The following is a 19,843-nucleotide window of genomic DNA, read 5'->3' on the forward strand; positions in this document are numbered from 1 at the left end:
AGAGGTGGGCAGTTGGGGGCGAGCAGGCCAGTGGAGGGGGTGGGCAGTTGGGGGACAAGCAGGCTGGCAGAGGGGTATTTGGGTGTGGAAAGGCCAGCAGGGAGGCATGTGGGGGCCATCAGGCTGGTGGAGGGAGCAGTTGGGGGTGAGCAGGCTGGGGGGGGGGGGCAGTTGGGGGTGATTAGGCCAGTGGAAGGGGTGGGGGTTGGGGGTAATCAGTCTGGCAGGGGTGGGCAGTTAGGGGTGATTAGGCTAGCAGGCAGAGTGGTTAAGGGTGATCAGGAAGGCAGGCAGGTGAGCTGTTAGGAGCCAGCAGTCCCGGATTGTAAGAGGAATGTATTACTGCCAGTTTAGGCCCTAAACCAGCAGCCGTACATCCCCTGAGGGGTCTCAGATTGGAGAGGGCCCAGGCTGGGCTGAAGAACACCTCCTCTTCCCTCCCCCACCCCCGTGCATGAATTTTGTGCACCAGGACACTAGTTTTAAAATAAAGGGAACACAAACAAGCATAAGCAACCTTTCCTGGAGACCTGCATTAATGAACAAATTGTAGAAAGGCACCTACATTGGGGAGCTGTGGATATTACCAAGTATTTTCCATGATGAGTGCACATATTTAATGCATGCAGTTAATGTAGTAAGCACATAATATGAAATGTGGATTAGACCTTTAGTTAGGCAGTTAAGTGTTATTTAAATCTTGCTACTACAGCAAAAAAATACAGTTAATATGAGGAAATCAAATGACTTTGTGGACTAACTTGTAAAATATAGACAGGGCACACAAATTTTGACTCGTGTTCAGGGTTGGATGACAAAAGTTTCTTTAAATGACATTGCTTTAGAAAGTTTACCTGCTTGGAAGATAGGTATTGAATAGTATTCTATCTCCAAATCTGCAACCTAAGGGAAAGTATCACTTTAAGAGGGAGGAAAAGAAAAAAAAAGCACTTGTTTGACATTTTTGGCTGTTCTTGAGCTATTTATCTCTGTCTTTGCCCTCAGTAACCCCCATATCTGTACAATAAAGCCCACAATATTGATCACAATATGAGCAAACATATTAAAAAACAAAAAAGGAGTATGGTGCAACATTCTCTCCACAATTTAAAACAATTTTAAAAATAGCCCTGGCCAGGTAGCTTAATTGGTTACAGCATCATCCCGATATACCAGAGTTGAGAGTTTAATATCTGATCAGGGCACATACAAGAAGCAACCAATAAATGCATAAATAAAATGGAACAGCAAATCGAAGATTTTCTTTCTCAAAAAAATCAATAAATTAAAAAAGAAATAAAAATTAAGAATAGAAAATAATTATAACATAAATTGGAAAATATGATTTGCTGAGATCAATTTTCCATTGAGAATCAGAGAGGGCAGTGCCTCCCGAATTTTTTTTTTTTTTGCAAGAGAAGACTTTGTCTAGGCTCTTGTGTGTGTAGGTAATTCTGAAGCAACTGTAGGAAAAGTCAAACGAGGAACATGGCCTTTCCTGGTAGACCCAGTTCCCCAGGGTACAAAATGAGCTATTTCTTTTCCTGAGGATATTGAACCAGCTCTTAAAACTTATCAACAGGAAACAGGTCTTGGGCCCTATAACAGCAGGAAGTGTGAGCAGTGTAATGGGAGCTTTTTCTTTGGGGATATAAACAAATTATTAAATAAATAGTCTATTAGGTTGCCTCAGGGCTGGCCTTAATATTTGGGAGTCAAATACTTGGTGAAGGGATTCTTATCAATTTTGAAGAATAGGAAAAGCAGCATAATTCAAGTTAAATTGTACATAATTTTTTACGAGGTTCATTGTATGAGTAGACTAATAGACTAACGGTTATTAGTCTTTCAATCTTATTACTCTAATGTTTTGTTCTGTTTTTCTTTTTACTCGGTTAATGTACTTTAATGTACTTAAAAGCCTCTTTACTTTTGTAGGACAGATTTTTTTTTTTTTTACTTTTGCAATCAGGCAGGCAGGCGAACCGTTGGGAGCCAGCAGTCCTGGATTGTGAGAGGGATGTCCAACTGCCTGTTTGGACATCCCCTGAGGGGGTCCCAGATTGAAGAGGGTGCAGGCTGGGCTGAGGGACAACCCTTCCCCCCTTCCAGTGCATGTTTTCTTTTCTTTCCCATTTAAAAAAAATATTTTTATTGATATCAGAGGGAAGGAAGAAGAGAGAGAGATAGAAACATCAATGATAAGAGAGAATCATTGATCGGCTGCCTCCTGCATGCTCCACACTGGGGATTGAACCCGAAACCTGGGCATATGCTCTGATCGTGAGTTAAATAGCGACCTCCTGGTTCATAGGTCGATGTCTCAGCCATTGAGCTATGCTGGCTGGGTTCTTTCCCATTTTTAAAAGCCAACTTGAAATCCATTGAGATGAATCAAGATACTCAATTTGCTACTGGTGTGGCTAGATAGGGTATAAAACTGATTATCCCAGGGCTAAGGCCCAGTCTCTCACCACTGCCTTGAAAAAGGCCTTGACATTCTGAGCCAAAATCAACCCGCAAGAAAACACCTTCCACCTGTAGTACTTGAGTGGACAGCAGTTATCTCCACTGAGGGAATTTAAAGGAGCTCTGCCAGCTGCACTGTAGATAAAATCCTGACTTGTAAATACTGCATCACATACCAGCGGGATGACGTCAGCCGAAGGATGTTTGCCTTTTGCTTCATTGTGCTTTTACCTAGAAGAATTATTAAACACTTCCTATGCTTCTCTAAACATAGCTCATGACAATACTTTGAAAAGTCTCGAAGACAAACAGTCTTCACTACTAAAAATTGCTATTGTTCCTCCTTTATTCCAGGTTATTATAGCCAGCTGCCAGCTGCCAGCTGTGAAAACCAGACACATGCTGTTTTCTTGGCTTGTCTCCTTTTCTAGGTTTCAGCAGAAAATCTAGAGAAAATCCCTCATATTGAAATCCCCACCATTTAAACTGAAGGTTAAGGGTAAATAAAGAAAAACCCACAAAAACATGCAATTCTCTTCCTTAAAGGACCTTACTCTTCAGAGGTCACCTTCTACAATAGACTTACAGGTTTGCTTAAATGATTTGCATCATTTCAGTGAATTAGGTTTTATTTTACTTTATTTATTTAAGTGCTATCTTTATTATAAAGAAAAATGAGAATCTAGTGTAGCTCAGCTACTCCTTGTGAAAATGAAGATTTAATAAAATTATATTGCAGTTAGCAAATATTTAATGAGAATGTTCTGTGTAGTAAGTTATTGTAGTGATGGTAAAGGGTAGCAGAGTAATCTATATAATAAAGATGTAATATGCAAATTGACCCATCTGCCCTCATGTCACAAGATGGCCGCCCCCATGTCATCACAAGATGGCTGCTACAAGATGGCCACCTCCATATCTTGTGATGACAAGATGGCTGGCAGGAGAGGGCAGTTAAGGGTGACCAGGTCAGTAGGGGAGGGCAGTTAGGGGTGACCAGGCCAGCAGGGGAGGGCAGTTAGGGGTGACCAGGCTCCAGGGGAGGGCATTAGGGACAAACAGGCTGGCAGGGGAGCAGTTAGGCATCAATCAGGCTGGCAGGGGAGTGGTTAGGGGGTGATCAGGGTGGCAGGCAGAAGTGGTTAGGGGCAATCAGGCAAGCAGGCCAGCAGTTGGGAGCCAGCAGTCCTGGATTGTAAGAAGGATTCTGACTGCCTGTTTGGACATCCCCTGAGGGGTCCCAGATTGGAGAGGGTGCAGACTGGACTGAGGGACAAACCCCCCATCCTCTGTGCATGAATTTCATACATCGGGCCTCTAGTGTAATAATAACTAGTGAATTTTTCCTTCCCATAGATCATAAGATACTTTCATATCTACTGTCTCTTGAGAACAAGCTAATCCATGTTTGAGGAGGACACAGATAGGACACAAATTATCTACAAATGTACTTTAAGAAATTTATTCACTTTAAAAGAGAAATTCTCTTCAGACAGTTGCTGGCATTTTACACATAAATTTTATCCTTCCAATACTCCTGGGACATGAGCAGGAAAAGGGATAACTTTTACCTGGAATACAACATAAGGCAGATGCCTAGAGATGATTGGCGATTTACTACAAATAATAATAATAATAATAATTGCAAGCACCGACACAGTGTCAAACGCTACCCAAGGCACTGTTCTTAGCAACTTACATATATTAATGATCTAAACCTCAAAAGTATTTTGAAATAAGTTCTCTTATTATTTTACAATAGAGAAATGAAGGCACAGAGGGATACAGTTAGAAGTGCTGGAGAGCTAACCTTTGAGAGTCCTTTGATTTGTGAATTGTGGGGATGGTCAGTGAGAGGAAGAAGGGAAGCCCACAGCTCTCCTTCACCAGAGACAGGCTGGTATTGGCAGTCTGACTATCCCTGCCATTTCTGTGAGTGCTGGTAGTTTATCTCTCTAGCAGAAATCCACAGTTCTAAACAGGGCATTGTCTTACAAGCAGCAGATATCAGCATCTCTTCCTTCCAATTTGATAGTCCATATCCCGGGCTCCTATCCTACCAGTCTGATAAAGATGCATTGGAAATCTATTAAATGCATGAAAGATGTGGCAGCCCTGACTGGTTTGGCTCAGTGGATAGAGCGTCGGCTTGTGGACTAAAGGGTCCCAGGTTCCCAGGTTCGATTCCAGTCATGGGCATGTTCCCTGGTTGAGGGCACATCCCCTGTGGGGAGTGTGCAGGAGGCAGCTGATTGATGTTTCTCTGTCATCGATGTTTCTAACTCTCTATCCCTCTCCTTCTCTGTAAAAATAAAAATAAAAAAATAAATAAATAAAATATATTTTTAAAAAAGATCTGGCAGACAGTGAGTTTTAAAGTCAGCATTTATTTATTTAAAAAATTAGTCAGCTAGATCTGCATCATCTCCCTAGTGACATAGATTTCTGTATAGAGTTTATGGTCAATCTAGAAAGCAAAAACAAAACGACAAATGGAAGTCATTTTCTTCAGTTTGTTTTCAACCTTTCAGGGTTTCATCTTCTGTAGTCTTAAATCAATTTTATTCTTGGCAATTTGAACACTGTCAAAAGGATGTCTGTGAAGCATGCAGGAATATTACCCATGGTAAATGCAAAAATAAGTTTTGAGTCCCACGTAGCTAGTTTAGCTCACTTCTGCACTTGCTCGTTGGCATTTCTTCGAAATCAACTTCTTTCAGGCAGGGGATCTTAACGTGTACTTCTCACAGATAAAATATTTCCAAGCAGTACAGTTAGTGGGGAAAAGAATCTTGTCTCTGAAGTATCCACAGAGCTGGTGAGTTGATTGGGGTCTCTTTATTGGTAACCTGGAGAGAAGAGTCAGTATACCTGAGGTTAGGTATGGGGCTTACGGAGGTATTCTTGTGGGTACGGTAACTTATGAGAGGTGTGTAACTTTTTGTTTTGTTCTATTTTGTTTTAATATGGCACCCTCCTATAGTAGTTTTGTCCCCCTTATTCAAGAACAGAGCTGTTTTCTCTCAATAAAAGTATGTTAGCGCCGAAGCCTGTTTGGCTCAGTGGATAGAGCGTCGGCCTGCGGACTGAAGGGTCCCAGGTTCGATTCCAGTCAAGGGCATGTGCCTTGGTTGCGGGCACATCCCCAGTGGGGGGTGTGCAGGAGGCAGCTGATCAATGATTCTCTCTCATCGATGTTTCTGACTCTCTATTCCTCTCTCTTCCTCTCTGTAAAAAATCAATAAAATATATTTTTTAAAAATGTGTGTTAGCATAATGTGAACAAACTGTATATGTAAGCATACAGATAGGCTCTAGAATAGAATATCTTCCCTAACTCTTAATTCTCAAAATACTAAGAGACTCTGATTTGTTCACCAGTTTCTCTATGGTTTATTTGAAAAGCTAAATATGGAAAATCCTTAATAATTACTATAATCTCTTTCCCTTAACACTCTCTAGTTATTAAATTTACAAAGGAAAATATGTTAGATAAGTAAATAATATTGTTCAGACTCTCAGATGTTGATATAAATGTTTTAGAGCAGTGGTTCTCAACCTTTCTAATGCTGCGACCCTTTAATACAGTTCTTCATATTGTGGCGACCCCCAACCATAAAATTATTTTTGTTGCTACTTCATAACTGTAATTTTGCTACTGTTAATGAATTGTAATGTAAATACCTGTGTTTTTCAACCGCTGCTGTAGAGCCTAAGATCATTGGAAAACACAGATATTTTCATTACAATTCATTAACAGTAGCAAAATTACAGTTATGAAATAGCAACAAAAATAATTTTATGTTTGGAGGTCATCACAACATGAGGAATTGTATTAAAGGGTTGCAGCATTAGAAAGGTTGAGAACCACTGATCTAGAGTGAGGCAGTGAAGCTGAGAGAAGGCTGAGAAGAAGGAAAGAGGAAGATTTAGAAGCCATGAAGCTACTCTTAAATTACTCAGCTTTGATTCCAATCAGAAGTCTATGAAAGGATAATGCTGGGTGTGTTTTCTGAAGGACATCTAAAGTATAAAATAAAATGAACGTTTGAATTTTCTTATGTATTTTCTTCTTGAATTATTGTGATTTTTTCCCTTAGACACTTACAGGTCAGGGGATGGAGTGGAGCCATCTTGCCAAAGCCAAGGTTGGCTGGGTCCATCCTGAGAAAGCCCCACCCAGTAATCCTGGCCACTTTTGATCTTCCTCAGGCTGCCAGCGATGAAGTCCTATAAGAAACAAGACCTGGTGGTGAACTGAGGGTGTGGGGAAGACAACAACAAAATGCCTGAAATATAAAGTGTGCCAACTCTCCTAGACAGAAATGAATGGAACTTTAAAGCTGGAGAAAGGAGGTGGTATATTTAAAAGAAGACATACATTTCATAGATTTTATTTTCTATTGCCTTATGATCAATGTAGTGTTGAAGACCATGGGAAAAAATAGGCACCTGGTATTAAAATTGTTTTAACAGAATTAGAGTTTGGCAGAGCTATTTGTCAAACAAGGTAAGTGTTATACTGAATCCTCATTATCAGAAGTAAAGTATCCTTGACATCATAGACCATGTAGATCATTCTTTCACAGTATACTTCAAAATGAAAAATAGTTTGGAAGATTCCAGAAACAACTTAACTGTAGGTATATTTTTTGTTAGAGGAAATATTACTAATGTTGTCACCAAATTTGCACAGAAAACATAATGAAAACCCATACTTATAGTAAATTAGTTCAAGTTGCCTTGCATTACTGCATATAGTTAACACATGTTCCCTAATTATTCTTGTAAAAATTACTGAATATAACTGCATATACTTAATAAAGTCAGAAATGTGTAACCATGAATTCTATTTCATGCATATATATATATATATATATATATATATATATATATATAGATGGAATGATTTCAGGAAAACTTCATTGTTTGCTTAAGATGTTAGTAAACTGGGTTTAATGTTAATAAAACAATTTATTTAGCAAATGCTCATTTCCATACACCTTTCCATTTCATGACAGTATCTCAATTTTTATATTTCTGATTTTCTTTGATAGTTGAAAAAAATATAGTTTATTATTCTTCCCTACAGCATTAAAAATAATAAACTTAAAACATATATACAATGATAATGTATGTATATTTTAAAGTTGATTAGCATGTCACAGGATGGTATTTCTTTCACTCGTTCTCATCTTTGATTAACAAAGGACATAGAACTTTCATCTGCTAAGTGACTTCAGGATAACAGTTCTGTTTTTTGTTTAGCTTCTCTAGTTAAAAGGACACAAATCATATTAATTCCCACTTTATCCCTTTTAAACCTTTACTACAACAAATATATTACTGTCATAAAATATTAAGGGATTCTATCTTATTTACAGTTAGTCCTTTCTTTTAATGGGTAACATGGGATTTTCAGAATGATATGAAGCCATAAAACAGCGTTTACCATTTCTTCTTTGCTCTCTATTTGTAGAAGATGAGAGCCCGCCTTCAAACAATCCTCTTTACTATTTTTCCAAATATTCCAACTTTCAAAGACACGGTAGCAACTATTTCCATTCTGAATCCAGTTGTCTGGACAAGGAGCTTTGAATAAAACATTTTACTTTATTAAAGTGATTATAAAAATATTGGAAAAACATATCTCAAAAGAACACCTTGAATCATCCCCAGTGTAGCTGACCACTCTAATTGAATGGGTCCTATGTTGTAGTACTTACCAATTTCAGCTTCTCTGAGGCTCACTACAGTAAGATTTATACAATAACTTTCAAGTACAACCGGTCTCTAAATTAGTTTAAGATAAAATTAACTTGGGAATATCTTTTTTCAAATTGTTCCTCTTCTATAAGAATTGATATGATTATTCTATTTTTATAAATATCTCCTTTCCTTAAGTTTACCTCATTTATAGTCCCCATTTTTTAAAATTATTTTTTGCTTATAATTTCCTATCTGTTAATCCTACTGGCCCAGTCTAGTTGGAAATGTATTGGACCATTAGGCAAGTTGAGTAATAAACCTCAAGTTAATGCTTAAATTATGAGAGTTAAACATGAAAATTTTAACTGCCCCCATTGGAGGGGCAGAAGCCAAGCTGGCAATTGGAGGGGCAAAACAGGGGCCGAGCCTGCGATCAGAGGGAAGGAGAAAAAGCAATGGAAACATATCCTCAGGTGAGGATAAAAAAAGAAAGAAAGAAATGTCCTATCCTATGAAAAACACATCTTGAAAGTGCCTAAAGAATGTTGTCATTTTTTTCATGGTGAAGGGAATGGAGTCCGTGTTGATGAAAATATCTTGGTGGCTGTGGTGACTGGCAGTGGCTGCAGCAGTGGGGTGATGAGGCTGGTGCCTTCCCCTAATCAGCCTTGTCACCTCCCACTGGGAGTGGGCCTAAGCCATCAGTAGGACATCCCCTGAGGGCTCCCAGTATGTGAGAGGGGATAGGCTGGGCTGAGGGACCCCTCCCCAGTGCAGGAATTTTGTGCACTGGGCCTCTAGTACAGAAATAAGATTGAACTAGTGAGTGGATCAAATGATGTCTCTTCTATTATAAAATGCTGACTACAATTTTGCAGAAAATAAAATAAATATCACTGATTTGCACTGCAGGGTTGGTGCATACATTCATATCTGCAAAGTGAAAACTTATTTTTATATCAGTTACCTGATCTGAAAGAGTTTTGCATCAAGGTTTGGCAATATCTTATCTGGAAGTCATGGCTTGTCTTCCACTGTGTGAAGTTCAACAGCGCCCTCTCTTGTTGCATGAGTTTTTCTTGCTGCTTCTTTGCAATAGCTGACACCTGGAACACTTCAAACAATAGCAATCATGTCTACCAAATTCCTGACAACGTATAACAGAGTCATCCTTCAACACAGACTTAAACACAACTACCAATTACTGATGGTATTTGTGACATTAGTTGGCATTATTTTGTTTTTGTTTAAAAATTTACATTGTTTAAGAATTATCTACAATTCTATGCTGAACACCTAAAAATAATAAAAAATAATATTGAATTTAAGCTGTAATTGAAAAATAAAATTAAAAAATATATATCTAAAGAAAATGTGGAGAATTTTTTGTTAATAGAATTAATAATTATTGAAAACAAAACAATTTATATAGTTTAAGAATACAAACTAAAAAGGATATGCAGCAAAAAGCTCCTTTGCTACTCGTGTCTTTGTATTCCCCCAATTCTATTCCTCTAAAGCAGTCAGGCTTACCAATTTCCTTTTTATTCTTCCAGAGGTATTTTGACTGTTACAAGCAAATGAACATAAACTGCCCTTCCTTATCTTTACACAAATGATAACAACCTGTTTACATGTTTTTGCACCTTTTAGTACTTAAAATATATTTTGGACAAAATTTTATGTCAGTACATAAAGAACTTTATCATTATTTCATTATAACTATATAGGAGTCCATTGTATAGATGTATCATGAGTTTAGAAAATTTCTATTGACTTTTAGACTATTTATTATTTTTTGGTTTTACAGAAATGACTACTGTAATTTGTACCCTAGTGATATGTAATTTCACGCATGTGCGAGTATATTTTTAAAATAAGTTGCTAGGTCAGTTTATGTGCATTTATTTAAACCATTTATTTAAGTTCCAAATTACCCTCCACATGTGCAAATGGCATCTTAATATCATTGAATTTACACTTCTCCTTTTATGTTTGATGTTGAAACTTTTTTTGCATACAATTAAATGAAAGTCAGTTGTATTTCTTTTTTAAGTGAAGTATATAATTATATCCTTTGTGAATTTTTTCATTGGGTTTCTAGTTTTTTCCTTTTTGTTTCTACCCTGTTTCCCCAAAAATAAGACAGTGTCTTATATTAATTCTTTCTCCCAAAGTTGCACTAGGTCTTATTTTCAGGGGATGTCTTATCTTTCCATGCGCTAGGTCTTATTTTTGGAGGATGTCTTATTTTCGGGGAAACACGGTATGAGTTGCTCATTGTGCTAAGAAGGCTAATTGAGAAGGCCTGGTTGGAATCAGCCTAATCAGCGCTTCTAAAGTTCCTGCATGGAGTTGATCCCTGCACTAGGCATGGAACACATGGAACACTAGGAGTGTAGCTTTGTAGCCATCAGTCTGAGAATTTTCTTTGGAGAGATTATATTAGCTGGTCACTCTTGTTTCTTTCTTTCTTTCTTTTTAAATATATTTTATTGATTTTTTTTTTTTTTACAGAGAAGAATGGAGAGTTAGAAACAACCATGAGAGAGAAACATCAATCAGCTGCCTCCTGCATGCCCCCTACTGGGGATCTGCCTGCAACCAAGGTACATGCTCTTGACTGGGGACCCTTCAGTCCACAGGCTGAGTCTCTATTCACTAAGCCAAACTGGTTACAGCAGTCTTGTTTCTTACTGACAAATGATTGATGTTTCACCCCTGGTTACAAAGAGACCCTGAAAAGTCCCTGCTGATGAGCCTGGTTACCGCGAAGGAATGTGCCTGGGTGGTCAGCAAAATATCAAAATTTCCAGCAAGATTTGGGGCTCCCTGTTACTAAGGTGTTCTGAGTACACATCAGTGGCTCCTGATTCAAGAGAGAAATTGTGTCCCGAAAAGACCTTGCAAGGGAAGAAGAGGGTGCGTGTCTACATCTGGCCTCCCCAGACCTCTTATTGTAGCAGGTGTCCTTATGTTGTTAAATTATATCCTCTTCTTGTAATAAACTGTCAATCTGTAAATGCTTTGACTTTGGGGAACACTGTCCTACAACTCTTCTGTAGCAACCCCCAGATGGCTGATAGTTTTCTCCTATCATTTATTGACTCTTTTCTCTTCATACTCTTTATTCGCCATCCTTCACTTACTGCAAATTTCCATCGAAGTACCTGATTATGCAGTATTTCTATTGTTTTGAGAATATTAAAGTTATCTACTTATCTTTTCATATGTCAGCACCACATGATTTCAGTTACTTTAGAGTTTTACTTTATTTTAATATCTCATAAGACCAACCCTTGTCTTATTTTTCAGATTACTTTTATATTAATTTTTGCTTATTCTCTTCTTATAACTCTGGTTAGCTTATTAAGTCAGTTCTTTTTCAAAAATCATGTTATAAAGTACCTATATTTCCCTATATAATTAAATATTTATCCAAGCATGAATATTGATTTTCTTAATCCTCTTTAACTTTTATAGAATTTCTTGAACCGGTGACATTATGTTTCTAATCAATTATGGAAAATACTTACCCAATAGATCTTATAATTATATGACTTTTGCCCAACTCTCTTTCTTCTACTTTTGGGTTTATTATTGCATGTACACTAGTTAGCTCTGCCTCAAAAAGGGAGGCTGAGCTTTAATTTTGCTGTGTTCCTAATAGTGAATATTGTCATGAAGGGGAAGTTTGTGTATAAAAAAAAAAAAAAGCAATTTGCATTTTATGTTGTTTATCTCCCAATTAACTGGTCAACATTCACAATAAAATATTTAATTGCAATCTCATATGCTGACCTGTCTTAGTCATCAACTGAGAAGGAAATGCTAACTTCGACTGGAGAAAGCAGATGCTTATGCCCCATCCATCTCCCGATAGTACAAGTAACCCAGTTGTCAATGGCTTATTTATTTTCCTTCTGCACAAAAGACTGGATCTCATGAGTGGGGAGTAGGATAGTGGTGTTATTTACTTTATCCTATTTATAACCTGGCACATTGAAACAATGAAAAATAATAAACTTCCTTTCAGGACTTTGAAGTATTAATCTACAGTGTTTAATTTTGATGACTATCTTAGATTCATTATATTTGGGAGGTTATTGTTGCTTTGCTTTATTACTACTTGAAGAGCTTGTACCACATAAAACGGTAATAAAACTGAGAAAAGGAAATGAGACTTTTATTTAGTTTCCCCCCAAAGTGGGAAGGAAGGTACTGCACCTTTATTAGTGCTGGGGTTATAATTAGTTTGGAACCAGTAAGGAATAAAAGATTTAAACAAAATAATTACCTGGAGAAATATGGAACAACATATTTTTAGGAGGAAATAAAAATACTTGTTGTAGGCCTGGCCAGTGCTGCTTAGCAGTGAGGGTTAAAAAAAAAAAGTATTTGTTATGTTATATGTCTTACCTAACTGATGAATCAGGAAAATGAAGAAGAATAGTAAAAACAAATGAAAAAAATCTGATTTCTTAGAAAATGGTTTGCACTATGGAGTTTTTAAAATAGTAAGTCAATTAATATAAGTAATATGTTAAGAGAAAACCAGAAAACACAAAATAGTAGCATGGAAGCAAGAAATTCCTTCCACTTATCTTTAAAATTACCACTCCTTTAATTCCTCCTCCTTCTCCGCCTTGCTTTGTGGTATCCCATAGTGTGGAATTAATTAAATTTCATTAATTTAAAATGGTCCTTTAATCATAGGCATTTGAGTTTTGTTTAATATATTGCACTCCCTATTGCTACACATGCAGGTTTATCTACAGGAAAATTTTTCAAAAGTGAGATTTATGTGTCAAAACCAACCAATACGAGTTTGTTAGGAACATGACTGTCTTTGTTATCTAAACAGATTTTATGAACTATGCGAGAAGAAAAAGTTAAGTATTCATTGGAGAGCAAGTTTTTGAGGAAATGTACAGTATGCTTTCATTAACATATGTAGTATGTACTACATGCTTTTCAGTGATATAAGAATTGCTGATTGCAGAGAATAAATTATTTTTATTAGTTTTTGATACATTTTCCTATATAATAAAGATCTAATATGCAAATTGTTATCTCAGGAGTTTGACCAGATGTTCACTATGAGGAGTGGCTCGGAACATGGCAGGTGTTAGCGTTGCAGTGCTGGAAGTGGACAGCAGTGGAGGCACTGCTGGCTCCGATAGGCCCTGATGAGTGTGGGACTGTGGTGGGATGGTAGAGCAGGTGAGTGAGCAGCATTGGGCTAAGGCAGGTGTGAGTCGGAGGCCCAATCGCCTTGCTGGTCTCCCTGCAGATGGCAACCAACGGCGATGGCAGGGGGCGGTGCGGCTGCTTGGCTCCGAGGCACTGAGGGAGCTGGGTGGGGGGCCGGGCCCCCATTGATTGCCCCGAAGGTGGGATGGTGGAAGAGGTAAGGGGGCGGCACCAAGCCATGGCTGGATGCCAGGCGGGGCTGTTAGGCTGGGGTGCAAGCTAGATATTCAAGGGACCCCACCTGTGCATGAATTCATGCACTGAGCCTCTAATTTTTATATAAAAACAAATCCTATATCCTTTTCACTGCAAAATGTTGCATCTTCATTTAATCTTTTTTTTTAATTGAAAGTGTTCTTTGTATTTTTTTTTCATTTTCTCACCCCAAGTAGTTTACAGCACATCACTGACATTTATTATGTAGAATTGATACTCAAACCACAGCTGTTGATATTTGCAATGTCAGTTAAATACAGCCTATTTTTTTTAAAATATGGATTCTTATAGTTAGAATAAAACTTGGCCATATTTTTACAGAAGAAACTAGATTAATATGTTAATTAACTGTTAGTTCTCTTTCAACTCTGCAAATCTGCTTCCAGTATATCTTCTTTTAAATAAAGACTGGCATTTGATTTAAATATGTTATTTAAATATATATATGTATATATATATATATATATATATATATATATATATATATATATAAATAAAGCACAGAGAGAGGATGAGATGAGATAAAAGTTTTCTTGAAGTTCTGATATTTATCCTAGGCTATGAAATTTTATTTGGGGAGATAGACAGAGTAACAATTACTTTTGAGCTCCTAGTAATTATTAAAGCATTCCTTTCAGAACCACCAGGAAAATGAATTCATAGCTGAACTGATTCAGGTCAAGTTTCCTGTACTTTTGTAGAAGCAAATCTGAGCCCTTCTCTTCCTCATTTCAGAACTCATAATTCTCAGTCACCAGCTAATGCCTCCTAGGGAGAGAAATGATTTGCCAAAGCATGCAAGAGAGAAAAATCTTCTAGACAATAACCTTCATCTCTGTTTCAGCATATTTCTTGGAGGTAGCATGAGTGATAATAAATTTTCTTAGTCATTTTTGTGGAACTTGCAGCTCTGTAATTATCATATTACATAAAAAATGCGCTTGCTAGAGATGGAAACATTTCAAATTTGGAATAAATAAATGTGATTAAATGTGGCCCAAATAAAGTTCTTGGGCTTGTGTTAAACATTAAATTGCTCTTTGTCTAAAGCAAAGTGAAAACTCTTATTAAAATAATCTGCACAAGTTTAGAACAAATGCATATTAGGATATATAGAGCCTTTACTGAAAATTTTCACATGCTAACACGATTCACATAAGTAATTATTTACATTATTTTTCCCAAAGAGACTCATAGCTTTAGATTTGAGTTAAACACCATGCCATTGAACATTAAAAGTTATAACAGCATCCAAGGGCTTAGAGTGTTATATTAAATCAATGTTCCATAAATTACTTAGGAAATTATTATGCTTGACATTTAGATGTTTGTAATTGATTTATTTGTCCATTTGTAAACTACAAAGTTCTATTCATTATAACATACAGACGCAATTGCATGGCAAATGACATGTCATATATAATACATACAGATTTTTGAAAAGATATTCCTTTTGTACTTACACTTAATACCCAGGAAAACGGAGGCAGTTAATGAGCCCACGCAGAAAACACAGGCTATCACCATCATAAGACACCATGGTCCTAAACAGGGAGTAGGGACAATAAAACTGAGTTAGACAAAGTATGTGAGAGGGCCGATGGGCCAGGATGAGACTAGACTGAGTGAAAGAAGGAATTAACCTTAGGCATTTCAACCACAGAATTGTTGACACCATGTAACTGTAACAGTGAGAAGAGAGCTCCAACTCTTTGAAATGCAAATTATAACTTGGAATACATTTGATTATAAAAATGTTAAATGAAACTGGCATTTTTAAGAACATGCTTCTTCTACCTTTATATGTATACGTGATGCCACAAACTGACTAACTAGATATATGTATTCTTTTCCAAAATATTTTTGAGATTGTCACAAATCAGGCAGCAACCTTTTATTTTTGAAAGCAAAGGTAATACTGATATGGTGCATCTCCTCACCCCTTTTTAGTGTCACTTGAACATGATTGGTTCAAAAACATTTTTTTAAATGTATTTTTATTGATTTCAGAGAAGAAGGGAGAGGGAGGGAGAGATAGAAACATCAACAATGAGAGAGAATCATTGATTATCTGCCCCCTGCGGATCGGACCAGCAACCTGGGCATGTGCCCTTAGTGGGAACTGAACTCAGGATCCATGAGCCAAAACCATCCAAGACCAAAGACATTTCTTTTTAAACATATAATTTTGAATGAGGAACTTTTTCCCCAGAGGTAATTTTGCAACTATTAAGGAAGAAAAAAAAAAAAAAAAAGACTTTGTAACTGATGGTATTCTCAACACTAATCAGAGAAAAATAGATAAAATTTATCTTTGTATAGTGGGGTAAGCTGAATAATATACCAGCCCAAGATCCCTGTGTTCAAATTCCTGGAACCTGTAAATGTTACCTAACGTGGCAAAAGAGACCAAAGATGTAATTAAGTGGACACATTTAAGATAGAGAGCTTATTCTGCTCTTCCATCTGGGCTCTTGTAAGTGAGGGGTAAGATTTCAATGGGACAGAGCACAGTGTGATGTTGGAAGCAGACATGATGCTGCTGGCTCTGAAGAGTGAGGAAGAAGCCCTGAGCCATGGGAACGCAGCTCTCAAACTGGAAAAAAACAAGGGAATGGATGGTCACCTGAAGCCTCTAGAGCAGTGGATCTCAACCTTTTTAATGCCATGCATGACCCTTTAATACAGTTCCTCATGTTGTGGTGACCCCCAACCATAAAATTATTTTTGTCGCTACTCCATAATTGTAATTTTGCTACTGTTAATGAATCGTAATGTAAGTAAGCCCAGTTCAGACTTCTGGTCTCTAGTCCTGTAAGTGAACAAATTTGTGTTGTACAAAGCCCCTGGGTCTATGGTAATTTGTTACTTCAATAATAGGTAACTGATATTAAATATTAAACTTAATAAAGACAGAACTGATTACTATAGCAGACAGCTCCAGGCTGATGAGATTTGACTAGTTTTTCAATGTCCATTTTCCCTTTATTTCTTAATATTTATCAGACAATTTATTGCAGAAACTGAAATAATAAAAAACATGATTTTTCTTCACTTATTTTCCAAATACAGGAATTCTTTTGGGGAGAAAGATAGAATTACACATTTGTCAAGTCCATTGCTCTTTCCATTTCATCTTTACTGACTACTCTTATTTTTTATTTCATTAAAAATTTTTTATTGATCTCAAAGAGGAAGGGAGAGGGAGGAGAGATAGAAACATCAATGACGAGAGAGAATCATTGATCAGCTGGCTCCTGCATGCCCCACACTGGGGATAGAGTGGCAACCCAGGCAAGTGCCCTGACCAGGAATCTAACCATGAGCTCCTGAATCATAGGTCAATGCTCAATCACTGAGCCATTCCGGCCAGGCTATTTCATTTTTTAATGTTAGCATAGCCTGCACATTATTATATTCTAAAATGGGTTACCTCATTTAGAAAAATCACCCGGGCTCAATATGTAATGGGAAACAAAACACACACTGCAAAGTCTTGGACCAAATAATTAGGGCAGGTTACCTGAACATTTGGTGGAAGACTGATGTTTCTGGGAAGGGTGTGGTGTTGGAGTGTCCCACTGAAGAGAGGTATAGAGTTCTTCATCCTGCATGTCTGAGGGGCTTTGAGAGATGAGGCAGTCCGCATGAGAAGCCAAGACAACTCCTTTTGTAGTCAGGAGCAGATTGGTGGAAGAACTGAAATTGGCTATTTTTACACACCAGTGGGAAAATATGTTGGGGTTTAAGGAATAGAATAATACATCTTCATCCAGAAAGTAGAAGTTTATGAAGTTTAAGGCATACCACCACTTGCTAAAGAAGGAAATGAGAAAGGAACTGAACTCAAATGGCCAATGACAGAACCTGCGATTGGACTGGTTTGTGAGATGTAGCAGATGTTGAAGGGGATAGCACTGAATTGCTGTTAAAATGAAAAGAAGTGTAAAAAAAAATGTATTTACATTTCTTATAGGACATAAAGCATGGGAATGACCTAGGCAGCAAAGATACAAAGGTAGCTCACTTTGGGCAATCCAGGATGTAAGGAGTCGTCGTCCATCACTGTGCATCCTTAAGTAAGAAAGCTAGGAAGAGATTGCATCCCTAAAATAAATTTGCGCACTGTGCTAGGCTAATGCAGTTGCTGTGAGAAGTGAATCTCAAAATACCAGTTTAATACAATGAAAGTTTATTTCTTGCTCACATAACATTCTAGCTCCAGTAATTTTGGTTACTGGGTAGTTTTCATTGCAATGGGACCCAGATGCCTTCTGTCTTGTGAAACATTAAGTCTTCTACTTCTAGCCATTGGAATGGAGAAGAGAAGATGGCAAATCCGCATCTTAAAAGCCATCCCCTAGAAATAACTTATCACCTCCAAATGCACTATTGTGACACCTGTGTTTGGATCTAAGGCTGGGCCTGATAATTGGAACTTTTGCCTGGCTGGCAAACTTTCTATGACAACTTCACTCTATAAGGAACACATGAATTATTTAGTAGATAGATGGCTATTTCTGCTACATCCTGTGCCTATTGCACTGGTATTGAGAAACTTGATACTTTAATTATCATTGGTCATTTGTCCTACGGCTAAAGGTCACGTCTCAGTAATTTACCATCTGCAAACTCCAACAGTCTGTGAAATTGCAATGTTCTCTTTGGTTTCAGTGTTTCACTGGATCAATCATTGATCTCTGCTACAGAAGGAAACAAATGGCTCTCAAGGGTATTCTATTTCATAAAGATGCTGTTTATGAAGTTTTGATAAGGAAGCCACAGGCCAAATCTACCCTGATGATGCTTTTCATTTGAGTTCTGCCTCCCAAGGCACAGAGCAGGGATAAGAAGAACTCAAGAGGTAAATGAAGACTATCTAGAAAATTCTCCAAGTATTTTATATGATTTTCATGTTACCTGAGATTCTTATGTGAAAAATAATGTGACTTAATCAATGACAATATTTCTACCTTCAGGAGAAAAAAAAAAGTAGAAACAATAAACATACCAAATGTACATTAAGACTAATGTCAGGAACATAATTCAAAGTGTTGCCATTAATCTCTAGATTCTTTTAAATTTCATCAGCACTTTGCATTCTCTAAAACCTTTGGGCTCTCCTAATAGAAGATTAATGTTACCTTTTTGTGTGTGTGTGTGTGTGTGTGTGTGTGTGTGTGTGTGTTTTAAAAATATATTTTATTGATTTTTTACAGAGAGGAAGAGAGAGAGACAGAGAGTTAGAAACATCGATGAGAGAGAAACATTGATCAGCTGCCTCCTATACACTCCCTACTGGGGATGTGCCCACAACCAAGGTACGTGCCCTTGACCGGAATCAAACCTTGGACTTTTTAGTCCGCAGGCCAACGTTCTATCCACTGAGCCAAACCAGTTTCGACTATGTTACTTGTTTTATACTTGATGTTTTTAATCATACTTATTTGCTATTCATTATTTTCCAAGTATTGTTTCAAAGGGCTTTGACATGAATTATTGTGATTGTCACAAATCTATAATATAGGTGTTACTATTAACTTGTTTGTAAATTGAGTCACAGAGAAGTCAAGTTATTTACCAGTTTACTTATGTAGTAAGTAGAAAAGTTAGTATCTGAAACCAAGTGGTCTGATCATAGTACTTGTGCTATTAAAGTCTGTGGTATTCCAAGTTCATGTACAAAATGCTTTTGATATGAGTACCAAACAAGAACAAAAGCAAAAACAAAAACCAAAGAATTTCTGTAAGCACAGTTTTATTGGTCACATTTGTAATTAATTACATTTTTGCCATGCATTGAGATATTAGTCTTTGAAATTTTGTTGTGCCATTGTGATGTATATATATATATATATATTTTTTCATTTGAGGGACAGAAAACGTTAAAGTCAAGACATATGATTTTTAGATAGTTTTTGGAATTGTTAGTTTCTATTTGGTTTCTCTAAATAAAAAGTGAAAATAGAAAAATAATGATACTAACCGGAAAATGCCAAGATCTTGAGACATTTTAAGTGGAGGCAGAATCTGAGGTATTTTTGTTATTCCTCCTTCTGCCTCCCTCCTGCACACCCCCCTCCAAAAAAACAACAACAACAAAAAAACAACCCAAAAAAAACAAAGCAAAACAAAACAAAACAAAAACTTGTTCATTTACAGATAGTATAAAACAAGATAAAGACTTAAATATCTT

General features: G+C 37.1%; 1 protein-coding gene across 1 annotated transcript; it reads right to left on the reverse strand.

Moving 5' to 3' along the window:
• Nucleotides 1–4,840: 4,840 nt before the first annotated feature.
• CLEC9A (C-type lectin domain containing 9A) lies at nucleotides 4,841–17,286 on the reverse strand. Its single transcript, XM_084880182.1, has 6 exons — nucleotides 17,171–17,286; nucleotides 15,111–15,191; nucleotides 9,146–9,292; nucleotides 7,922–8,061; nucleotides 6,578–6,699; nucleotides 4,841–5,318 (listed from the first exon to the last, which is right to left on the reverse strand). The coding sequence occupies exons 1-6, from the start codon at nucleotides 17,259–17,261 to the stop codon at nucleotides 5,186–5,188; spliced, it is 714 nt and encodes a 237-aa protein (XP_084736308.1). The 5' UTR covers nucleotides 17,262–17,286; the 3' UTR covers nucleotides 4,841–5,185.
• Nucleotides 17,287–19,843: the final 2,557 nt, after the last annotated feature.

This window comes from Pipistrellus hanaki (genome assembly GCF_964339955.1).
Source record: "Pipistrellus hanaki genome assembly, chromosome: 3".
Classification (NCBI taxonomy): Eukaryota; Metazoa; Chordata; class Mammalia; order Chiroptera; family Vespertilionidae; genus Pipistrellus; species Pipistrellus hanaki.